This window comes from Lissotriton helveticus, chromosome 10 (genome assembly GCF_964261635.1).
Source record: "Lissotriton helveticus chromosome 10, aLisHel1.1, whole genome shotgun sequence".
Classification (NCBI taxonomy): Eukaryota; Metazoa; Chordata; class Amphibia; order Caudata; family Salamandridae; genus Lissotriton; species Lissotriton helveticus.
Genome location: NC_136071.1, coordinates 128,323,236 through 128,336,077, shown reverse-complemented (window position 1 = coordinate 128,336,077; position 12,842 = coordinate 128,323,236). Strand labels below are relative to the sequence as shown.

At 42.6% G+C, this 12,842-nt stretch overlaps 1 protein-coding gene across 1 annotated transcript in view; it reads left to right on the top strand.

Moving 5' to 3' along the window:
- ADAP1 (ArfGAP with dual PH domains 1) overlaps window positions 1-12,842 on the top strand; it is a 424,297-nt gene that overhangs the window by 362,539 nt on the left and 48,916 nt on the right. Inside the window, exon 6 of the mRNA XM_078664923.1 lies at window positions 5,253-5,399. Coding sequence (XP_078521049.1) covers window positions 5,253-5,399 — 147 coding nt within the window. The remainder of the gene's footprint in view (window positions 1-5,252; window positions 5,400-12,842) is intronic.

The window sequence follows — 12,842 nt, the reverse complement described above, 5'->3', positions numbered from 1 at the left end:
CAAACATCTGCATTACCTCACATATCCTTTTTCCCCAATAATATTGACAATTAACTTCCTTTACTTTATTCCACTACAAAGAAATTGAAGTTAATGAATGGAATGATTTGTTTGAGCGCACGGACTAATCCGAATAACCAACAATAACCAAAATCACTGAACTAGCCATTAACCTTGCGTCCCAGAGCAGCTTGCTGCCTGACATAAAGCTCTTCAACTCTTCATCTCGTTTAGTAAGCACTATATAAATGTAAGTACATGATATTACATTACTATACATTACTTTGTGGCTGGCCACGCTATCACAGAGCAGAAACGATTCGCCACAAGCCTAATGTAAGAAATGATTATTTTTTGCAACAGATTTTTAACCTATCTGTTTTCATGGATTTTGAACCCTGTGCACTTTACCCCACATAACTGTGGCAAGGTGCCCGAGCTCCCCCTTTAAATATGGCTGAATTGGCCTATTCCTAATTGGCATATTTGCTTGACTATAAGTTACAAGTTTATGGAACAAAATGTACCAAGTACATGAAAGTTAAATGGCACTAGTGAACTGCAGCACCTATTGTGCCATCCACTACAGTGGCAGTGTAAGCATAGCTTCAGGCCTACCACGATATTCTGACTAGCATTGTAAAAACCGCAAATTGACCTGTGAAAGTAAACCTTTTAAAAAAAATTAATAAGTCACTCCTATGTAGGGCTTTTAGCCCACAAGGCAGGGAGCAAGGTAATTTAAAGTAGGACGTATAGAAATGTTATGTTAAGAGGTTATTGCAGTGATTAGCACCTTAAAGCTATTCTTACTGTAGAAATGGTGGCTAACCTGTTAAGAAACACTGGGCTGCAATATTAAATATTAATGTGGCTATCTCTTCTTATGGAACAGCTATATATATATATATATATATATATATATATATATATATATATATATATATATATATATATATATATATGTGACAATTTTAATATTTAATAAAAGCCCAACTTATTGGTGATGCTGTATATTTAATCAATATTAAGGGATAGCAACTTATACAGTATCAGATTTTCCTTGCCCGAAGCTTCTCAAAGCGAATTTGCATTAGCCTCAACCTTCAGCCCTGATGAAGTCGAAAAACTGCACCCTGAGCAGATACCAAGGCCTGGTTGTGGAGGGGAGTGTTTCAGTTCCTCTGGGAGGATGGCTAGTTGATCTGGACTAGGGACCTTAATTTAGTTCAAAGAGGCTTACCATTTATCAGGCAAATGTTAACTGAGACATGCACAATCCCTTTCTTTGTTCACCCAGTCATCATGGCACCAAATCCTGTAAGAGGAGAGTTGCCCCAGAATTGGTTTGGAGTGGCAACAGAGGAAGCTCTGCTGAAGAGGAGAAGGGTTTCTTCATCTTGAATGTAGGGTGCAGGGGGGACAACAGGACTGCTGCATAAGTGCTTAGGGCTACCCCTGGGAACATTTACTCAATTGACAAGGGAGTGGACAGGAATCATCACCACCCACTAGCTGGTGCCAGGCATATGTGTTGTATCCCCAAGTACCTTCCTTAGATCACTGTTGGACATGAGGAAGAACTGAAGAGGCCTGGACCTGATGGCTTTAAATTGAGAGGACCCCCTGAAGCACTGGACCTACTCCCTCTTATACCCATGACAAAGAAGTGGACTCCAAGGACCAGAAGGCTGATCTCCTATAAGCTCCAGGAACACATGCTGCTAGAGCCCTTTTCCTGAAACTGACAGCTGACCAGTTCTAACTGGACTTCAGCTGGAACTTGCTGGTGGCCTCTGCTGGAGTGAGTCCTAATCCCCAAACACTGTTCCCTGGCTCCTGGAACCCTTGGCTGTGTCTGGCAGGACGTCTCCAACAACCCCTGAAAATGTGGACTTAAACACATTTTCAACATCCAGACCTTCAGAAGACTGGGAGAAACCTTTCAAGCCAATCTGCGGGCAATGTGACCTCGCTTCTTCACAGTTGCAAATCTGGCTCAGTGCGACCTCGCAGAGAAGGTATGTGGCCACTTGGAGCTCTGATTGGATAGCATCCCACAGTACTGCCCCTCTGAAGGATTATGAGCTCTGAGACGAAGTGTGAAAGAAGAAATCTTGACCGGGTGAAGGCGCTAAAAATATCTGGCAAACACAAGGAGATGATGGACGGAGCACTGAAACTTTTCAGACACTCACCCCCAGTCACAGATCTGAGTTGAAACCATCATCATTCTTTAGCTCACTTCACCACCTCAGTTCACTCCAGCTATATGCTAATCAGTCTTGACCCTGTGCCTCATGGGAACAGTCCAGCCTGAACTACCAAACCAGGTCCTCTTCAGCTACAGCCAGCTGCCTTGCCATGCTGAAGAATTCAGACTTCCATTTTAAAGCCCCAAGGTAAAACATCCAACCAAGTCGAACCTGGTTGGTGTATCTGACACGTGCTCCATGTGGTTGAACACAAATCGCACCTAGGTCCTGGTCTTCAGAGACAGTTGTCCCGCATTGGCACTTAGTGATTTTTGCTGCTATTTTTACCTAGAAATTAAAATTTTCAGATCTCTGGTTCCCCTTATTGGATTTTAGTTGTTTTTTGCCATTTTATTTATTGCAATATAACCTGCTTTTCTATTTTGGTTTGAGATTTTTATTGTTTGGTGCTTTGACTTGATTGTTGTTTGGGAACTGCATAACTACTTTACACGTTTCTCTAAGTTAAGCCTGACTGCTCTGTTCTATAGCTACCAGGGAGTTGAGCACAGGTTAATTTAGTGACTTTGCAGGGGTACCCTGACAAGGACTGTGATTATTACCTGTGGTGAGTCGTCATTCACACCAACTAATAATCCAGTGTCTGACAGCTGGTTGATGATGGGGCTGTTAGTTGTGCAGTCACTTGTAGTTTGTAAGCCCTTATAGTACTAGACCTGATACTACTGGTGTAGTTAAGTGTCGAGACACAAGGATCTATTCCACACAAAAACACATATAACATAAGGAAGGCCAAGAATGAGCTGCATTTTGGTAATTAGAAGTCAGGTTAAGGTGTGAGCATGTCTCATAATTAACTAAAACTAAACTACCAAGTAAGAAAGGAATCTAATATTTCCGTACTTTGACCAAAGATAAAAGAAACTGAACTATCAATAGCATGTCAGAACCAGGATGGAACCCTATTTGCAATAAGAAACAATATGTGATTGCTGTATTTTTCTATGTCAAATGGTATATTACAAAAAAGATTTTGAAACAGCCTTTTTGACAGAGCTGAATTTACCCCAGTGTGTAAATAAATGTAATATTTAACTTTCAAATCTCCATCTTTACTTTTGACTTTGTCTGATATCTATGAATATCGCTTCAGTCATGTCAAAATACACTTTTGGTGTCCAGCGCTGTCACAGGTTGTTATGGGGCCTTTAGCCAGTAAACATGACAAGGTCATCTTTTATGAAACCACCACCTTTCTACACTTCTTTGCCTCTTTCCTCCTTTTCCACATGCCTCATCAAATTACACTCTCCAGGGAGACACAAGGATTTGATGAAACCATACACATTAGCTTGCCAATGCCTGGTATCTTTTGTCATTTTTAAAATCCTTTGGTGTTGGGGGAGATAGTGGGTGCTTATCAATATAATAAAAAAGTCAAAAAGCAAAAATATTTTTGTTTTTCAAAAAGCACTAATTGCCATAATAGTCCCTGGCAGTAAGAGCAAATACTTTGTGTGCGGATGCGCTCCTTGCGAAAGATAAGAATGTGTTCGCTCTCAGTGAAGGAAGCCAATGGGAAGAGGGCTTACTCATTGCCCCATCCTGTTTGTAATGTGAATGATACAACAGACCAATAGATGAAGAGGGCTGGTTGAAAGCTGCTATAAGTAACTATATTATTCATATAATTTTGGTAAAATCAAAAGGTCTTGGCTAAACCTAAAAACCCTTTTCGTATCTACTATCAGTGGACTGACAGTGGAGAACGAGGTGGCGGTGTACTGTCAGTTCCCATGAAATCCTCAAAAACAGCGCCAGATAGTGGGAGGATTGATAATGTTTTTCCACACTCCATAACAAATAAAATAGGTGCAGGTCAAGTGCTGAGGGCAGGCCCATGCTATGTCTCAACCCATTTAGCAGCGTCTTTGCTAAGGGTGGACTTTTTCACACTCTCAATGTTCTGTGGAATGTTTTTGTTCTGTAGAAAGCAAAGAATCCATTAGAGCCATCAACTATGCCTTGCATTTTGGGGAATATATGCCTTTGTGCTAATCTTAGCTTACAAAACTGTGTTGGCTAGGAGACCTGGTCTGGCCAATTGTCTCGAAGATGATGTAGGGTCAGTTTTATGGGATCATTACAGTTTTCCATTATCTCGTTTCCATTTTAGAGCAGCTAATTAAGTCCAGGATTTTCCCATGCATTCTGGTTCTTGTACGCCCCCTTATGAAAGAAAGTAAAGACTTATTCCCATGCACACAAGGCTGGGAAAGGCCAATTAAATGGGGCCAAGACTGGGGGAGCTGTACCCTTCTTCCTTATTTTTTTTTCTTTCTTTCTTTTCTTTCTTTTTATTATATCATTCTTTTAACTAGTACAGGTCTACACCTTTTTTTTTTTTTAAACAAGCAAAGAAGTTTTAGAATTACTGTTCTCTGTACTTTCTATTTTTACTGTAAAGATTTTAATTAATTGTACAGTTAATAAAAAACCTTGAAACCTTGAATTCTGGTTCTTGTAGTTCTGATTTTAAATCCGTCTATACAGGACTACATGTCCCAGTATGCAGAGAAAAAAAGCGGGGATGAATGAGGTGCTAACAGATGGCCCTGGGAAACTTGAAAGATATGTAGGTTGTGCATTTAGTTTTCACAACAACAAAAAAAACAATATGAGATGAAGCAGACTGTTGGATTTTTGTTTCTTAAAATACGTGACATATACGTTGAGAACTGCCAGCTGTTAATTGTATCATTCTGATACTAGCAGAATGTTTTTGAAAAATAGGATTATCTTTGTGCAAATATATTTCCTGTTCAGTAGTATGAGTAAAAAGGGCTGTTATTTTACATGAAAGATAAAGTAACTTTTTTCATCTTCCTGTAACGAAAATCAATCAATCAATCATGGACATTTATATAGCGCACTACTTACCCGGAGGGTCTCAAAGTCTAAAGGCATGTGAGTGCATACAGCAGCCTTGCTTCTGTCTTTTATTGTTTATTCACTTAACATGAATGTGTTTTCCAGGCAAAAGAACCCAAAGCAGTTATGAAGATTGAACATTTGAATGTGACTTTCCAGCCGTCAAAAATAGGAAACCCACATGGATTACAAATCACATACTTAAAAGATAACAGCACTAGAAATATTTTTGTCTATAACGAAGATGGCAAGGTAAGGTGCAAAGTTGTCTCTGGATTCCAGTGACCGTAGACATGTACATCAAATGCATAACAAGTAGACATGTACATCAAATGCATAACAAGTAGATGTATTCATTTATTTAAAGAACTTTCCTTATAGTGCCAACAAGAGCCGCAAAGAAGGTGTGTTTTACAAACATAATACAGAGGTAACGATATACAGAACAGGGGCGAAAAGATTACCTTCTTCTGACATAGCGCCTTCTACTGAGGGACCCGGTAATCCAGATTAAGCTGGTAACGAAATTGCAAGGTCTGTGATAGTTCTGCGGATCTGTAGTGTTTCACATGGAAACTCCACCAGCTGATATCCTGGGGGGAAATGCAGTGGTGGCTGTTGTGACTTAAAAGTGGCGAGTAAATTTTACAGGAGTGTGACCAATATACCAAATCAGGACTGGGTAAGGAAGGTGCATACATGAAACAATGTCCCGACAGGTAATGATGTATAGTCAATTAATTATGCATGCACATAGCATTGCTGACAAGGAAAGAAGGAGAGCACTCTTTAATTGAATAAAGATAGTTAATCATCTTATATTGTGATACAAGTTTATGGTCAGATGTATACAGTTTCAAGCAGCTGCTTGAAACTGTATACATCTGACCATGAACTTGTATAAAAGAAATAATTCCCACCGTAATGGGTGGGTATAATAGGCTCTGGCAGACACTGGGCATGGAAAGCATCAACGCAGCACTCAGGTGGGGCCCACTGCTGCAGTTCTTCGCCAAAGACTTTAGCGCATTGACATGTCCTTGGTCACTAAGGGCGCTAGAGAGAGTAGAAGTCTGAAAACCCTGGATGGAAAAAGTATTATGAGGGATGTATATCAGTGGATGCCTATTTGTCAAAATCCAGACCACTCACAGTGGGTGTGGGGGGTGCTTCAGGGAGATACTTCTAATTCTGTTACATGGTTCTTTGCTTTTGTGGTGTTCATTTCTTAAAAAAAGAAATAAAAACGATGTGAAACATAAAAAAGAAGCGTGGAGGTGAGGAGGAAAAATGATAGGGTGCTGTGAAACTCATAAACCGGGGCTGGTATGGGGGTAAAAGATGGTTGCAAGGCACACGTAGCCTGACAGCGCAACCTCAACATAATCTCCTATGCCAACGACACTCATCTGATCCTCTCCCTCACCAAGGACCCCATCACCGCCAAATCCAACCTCCATGAAGGAATGAGGGCCATCGCCGACTGGATGAAGACCAGCCGTCTGAAGCTGAACTCAGACAAGACGGAGGTCCTCATCCTCGGCTCCAACCCTTCAGCCTGGGACGACTTTTGGTGGCCGACGGCACTGGGGGCAGCCCCGACACCCACCGACCACGCAAGTAACCTGGGAAATTATCCACGCCTCAACGCTATCAATGAGCAAACAAGTCAACGCCGCCTCCTCCTCCTGCTTCAACACCCTCCGCATGCTCTGCAAGATCTACAGATGGATCCCGACAGATACAAGAAAGACAGTCATCCAGGCCCTCGTCAGAAGCAGACTCGACTACGGAAACGCCCTCTATGCGGGAGCCCTGACCAAGCTCATCAAACGACTACAACGCATCCAAAACACCTCGGCACAACTGATATTCGAAGTACCATGCCACAGCCATATCACCCCTCACCTGAGAAACCTGCACTGGCTCCCGGTCAACAAGAGGATATCCTTCAAGCTCCTCACCCACGCACACAAGGCACTCAACAAGACTGGCCCAGCTTACCTCAACAGACGGCTCTCCTTCTACATCCCCAACCGCCAGCTACACTCCGCCGACCTCTCACTCACCACCGTCCCGCACATCCGAAGAACAACCACTGGTGGGAGATCCTTCTCCCACCTCGCTGCCAAGACATGGAACACCCTCCCACTGAGCCTATGACAGACCCAAGACCTGCTGACATTCAGGAGGATACTCAAGACCTGGCTGTTCGATCAGTAGCGCCCCCCCCCCCGCGCCTTGAGGACCTCGCGGGTATGTAGTGCACTTTACAAGTGATTGATTGGTTGATTGACGTCTCCAGGGGCGGGAGGCAGGACTTCAAGCGGAGCCTGTAAACTGTCAGGCAGTGAGGAGACTTCAGTGGGCAGGTGGTTTATTTGTTTTGTATCCACTTGTACAAGAACCTCGTGATGAAGCTCATGCCACGTGTAGGGCACAGTAGAATCGTGAGAGTAACGCCCCACCCCACATTCTTCACCACATTACTGGGGGACACAGAGATGACTACCGGGGTTGAGAGTGCTTCCTCCGGGCTTGGTGGGTAAAGGATGTTTGAAGAGAGGAGACTTGTTTCTGAATAGTCAAATGAGAGAGCTCCGGTAGTTAGAAACGCTGTACTGCTGTCACATGGCAGATAAGGATTGAGAAAAACAAGGACCCCCTGAACACTGGTGTCAATGAACTCCTAGGGCAGGGATAATACTGTGTGAACAAAACCCTAGGCAATCAACCAAGATGGGCAAACACGTAATATAAATTGACAACGAAAAATTATACATGGAAAATTAAAATGTAAGTAATCATGATTTTAATTAACACAATTAAAAATCATATAGGTAACTGGCTAACCACTAGCGTATGATGCTAAAAATAAGTTAAAAAGACATACAATTCATACATTTATTACTTAATCATGTAAATAACGTTTCTGTGAAACAATATCATTGGTATCAAAGAGGAAAACAACACTATGGTGACTGAAACTCGACGCGCGTTTCGGCGTGGACAACGCCTTCTTCAGGAGACACACAGTGATATCTGAAATATATATATCAAAGAAAATTCCTATTACAATCTATTCTTACATAATAGAACAGAACATAAAACATGGCAGATAAGTACATCAGAGTTTGGACATCACAGGTAAGTACCACAAGGACTACCTCCTCGCTGGCTTACCTCATGCCCCGCAGAGTCTGCATGCACATTGACTGGTCCACCATGGCCTCCCAGGGGTTGCGGCAAGCCAGATGCTTTGCCAGCTCATCGCTCCTGGCTGCTGGGAGCAAGAATAGGGGGTGCCCTCAACATGGGCTATACACTCCCCCTCTTCAAACATCAAGGCTGCTGCACTGGCGGGCCCACCCGCTCATCACCAATATAAAGTGTTGGGACCTTAGGCCCCTTACGCTTAAAGTAAAGACACATACTCAGTTGTACTAAATCTGGAACTGGCCCAGGGCACGTGTGCCCGGCCCCTTTTGTTTACATGGTCACATGTCCTGTGACACCTGTGATGGATGGGTGTGGGATGAAGGTGTAAACCAGCCGGCAGGGAGTGGTTGGTAATACATTCGTAGAGAAACACTAAAACCGTTACCAGCCGGTCACTACATTAGGTAAGTAAACCTTTTATAGTTTTTAAGTGACATAAGGTTATACTTTTGCATTATTATGTAAAAGTATTAAACATTACGTTATGTCATTTAAAAAGGCGAAGTAAAGAGTTTTCGGGATGGGTAGTGTAACAAGGTGGTAAGAAGTTTTTTGGAATACAACTGATGAGACTCACACATATGGGGGTACCCTACTTCCGGCATCGTAGGCATCCATAAGGTGGACACCCTCTTGAGAAGCTTCTCCCCATGGTATGTACATCCTATAGATGTCCTGTGAACACTCACAAACAGCTACTTGTGTGATCTTTTACAAATGCCTCCTATTCCGGCAAAGGCTGTCGTAATCCATTTCCACAGTGAAAGGGCAATGAATCAGGGAAGGGGTTTCACCATGGGGAAAAATATTTACCCAAGTAGAAATAACGGAAAAACAGTGGGTATTTGCACTAGTGCTTAGTTTGCAAAAAAATACGTGCTAATGCCCTCGTCAGGAGATCACTGCACCTTGTACCACACATTGCCCCTGCCAGCACCACCAATGATAGAAACAACACAAGTACTAACATTCACAGCCGTACAAATGTGACAATTCGAACTATTTCAGGCGCCCAAAGCTATAAGAATGGCTTGGGTGGCAGGTAATATTCATTTTTAATGTATATTGAGTTAATAATTAACTGTTGTTGTGGTCATCACTATATTAACCAGACAGCGCCACCTAGTGGCAGACTGTCATAGGCCCTGGTGCTGACAATTAAGGGCCAGTGCCGAACACCGGAAACCACTGGCTCAAATGAAGCACTGAGCACTTGGGGGCAGATTTATGTTGGTAATGCGCCACGTTTGCGTCACGCAACTGCGGCGTAAACGTGGCGCATCCCTACGGCCCATTTACAATGTGACGCATCTAGGCACTTTCAGGCCAATGCTGCGTCAAAACCCTGCGCCTGCTTGAAGCAGGCGTAGGTCTTGACGCAGCATTGGTCAGATAGGGCACCCCATGCCTAGCTGGAGCTGTGTCGCGCTTGCGATGCAACTCCAGCAATGCGCCACCTTTACGGCACAGATGCGTCACGCATCTGTGCCGTTTTTGCCCCATGGTGCGCCGCATTGTAAATGCGGCGCACCATGGGTGGCGGAGCAGCGGCGCAAAATAACTGGCGCATCCCTGGGGATGCGCCAGTTATCATAAATCTGCCTCTTGGATTCTTATTCCCTCGTGCGGAGCACTTCACTACAGACAGCTGCGCAGAGCATGGTCTGGATGCTGAGGGAATGTCACATGACATTCCCAGGAATTGTAATGGAAGCAGGCACACTTGTTGATCCCACTCTGTCCAGGTGAGCTCTGCAATCAAACTGTCCATCTAAATTAGCACAGCTCTGCCTGCAACTGTTGGTGTGTGGCCGCAGCTGTGATCTTCTGTACTGTTGACAAGTCGTTCTAGTTAGCTGAAGCCCGTTGGCTCCGATTCGAGCGGAAGCTCAGTGTTGCCCCGTTACCCACGCTGGCATCCATTGTAGTCACTGCTGCAGAAGGGCAGTAGAGAGAACTTCCCTGGATATGGTTTTAAGAACGAGGCATCACTGCATTGGCTCGTGGTTCCTTCTCCGCATATGTCAAATCTTCTAGTCCCGAGACACTGGCTTCTGAAAGTGAGGGAAATGTTGAACAAGATATCAAGACGCAGTCCCATCTAGGGAACGCATACATTTAAAGACTGTAGAAGTAGCACCTCTAGAAGTGAATTGTAGGGGCACACATTGGGCCACAGCTAAAGGTGCTGAGAGAGATAGATATATAGCTATAGATATACAGATAGATATTTGCTTAAAATGTTGACATCTGACTTCGTTTGTGTGTATGCATCTATATGTTCTGTTACTCAGGAAAGGCAGCACTCCAGGGAGCGATTAATATCACGTTTGCAATGTATTCCAAATTCATTTTGTGCTGAGAAATGATTGCTGTGAGCCCCCCAGTTAAAGTGTTTTGTCGGTCTAACGGCCTTGATCATATACATATATGAACAGAGTGCGACTATTCTTGCGTTCTTGCAGCGCGAAGAAGCTTTGATATATTTATATATATATATATGTGTGTGTGTGTGTGTGTGTGAGAATATATATATATATATATATATATATATATATATATATCTCAATCACCAAACTCCTCCTCACGAAAGAGCAGAGGCCACAAAAGGGGAAATCCATGGAAGCAGCTTTATTAACATAAGTATGGCGAATGCATTTCGGCGTAGTTTTGCCTTCATCAGCGCCCAAGTATTCAGGAGGCTTGCATCATCTGTAGATGTGTGTCCTGCTGCCTTCTTATTAGTATAAGATGGCTCCGCCCACAATGATGTCAGCTCAACTGTTCCAGTTCATGGCGTGTTAGTGGACTGCAACACCCAGAATGCAAAGTCCCAGGTAGGTGATGCATGGAAAGTGTGTAGAACGAAATGGTTAGGCAGAATGCAATATTACGATGTTGAAAAGACAGATTTTCCTGCTTGAAATGAGAACAAAGCGCCCCCTTGGGTCCCCGCACCGCTTCAGCCACATAGTTCAGGTATAACTCAGCGGGGGCAGTAATGACAATTCATACCGCCCAGCATGAGGTTAATAACCTCACAACCGTTCTGTCTCTCCTCAAACAATAACCTCACAACCGTTCTGTCTCTCCTCAAACGCCGTGGCGGGCCCAGCTCCTACCACCACAGCTCATGAAAGTGCCACGAGTTAGCACAGAAAACATGGACTGCACCTGGTCACATTGATTACATGGAGATATATATATATATATATATATATATATATATATATATGTATATATATATATATATATTCACTGAAAAAACCATAGGTTATAGACCATATATAGTTAGGAATTAGCATTTACAAAACCTTGAAAATTCACTGAAAAAACCATAGGTTATAGACCATATATAGTTAGGAATTAGCATTTAAAAAACCTTATTTTACTCACACAAAACCATTGAAATTCCATATATAGTTAGTTGCACTAACTATATATTGCGCACCCGCAATCCACTGCTGATGATGTCACATATTACATCATTCATGACATGGTCAGTGACATCACTGATGACATCACTGATGACATCTCAAATGACATCACTGATGACATCACTGATGACAACATCCAGTGACTATGTTTCTGTAAAGTTAAAATATGTCTTACATATTGAAGAATGAGTGGATGTATAAGTGTCTGGACGAAGGATTTAGTAGGTGCATGACTGAATGTATGAGTGAGTGATTAAATGTGTCTCACTGAGTGCATGGGTTAGTGACTAAACTGTCTTAATTTGTGCATCATTATGTCTGTTGTTCTGTAAACTGCTGCATGTGTTGATCAGTAGCTATATGAGTAACTATATGGGTTATTGATTGATTGCCCAAGTATTTGCATGGGAGACTGAGTGTGTGTGTGGCTGGATGGGAGGTGTGTGACTCTGTACAGATCAATGTGTACTTGTATCAATGATTGTATAAGAGAGTAAGTATGTGTTAGTATATGGTTGAAAACGTAAGGTGCTCTATGTTTAACTGTATAGAGTAGAAAATGGAAGTGTGATTGATTCTTTACAGGACTGACTAGGTGTGTGAGTAACTCCATGGATGAGTGGCAGAGTGTGAGTGTCTGTATAGGTGTATGAGTGCATATGATTGTGTTGTAAACATGAGTGATTGTATGTATGAATGATTGTATGGGTGAATGAGTGAATGTGTGTGTAGACGTAGGAATCAGTGAGTACGTATGTAGTAACTAGTATTGGTGTGTCAATGGTTTCAAAAATTATACTCTGTTTTTAACACTGGGTGAAACAGAGGTTATATTAAAATGTGAGGAGATGCATTGTATTGTCACATGAATGATATCATCAGTGATGTGGTCATTGATGTCAAATGAGATGTCATCAGTGATGTCATCAGTGATGTCATTTGAGATGTCATCAGTGATGTCATCAGTGATGTCACTGACCATGTCATGAATGATGTAATATGTGACATCATCAGCAGTGGATTGCGGGTGCGCAATATA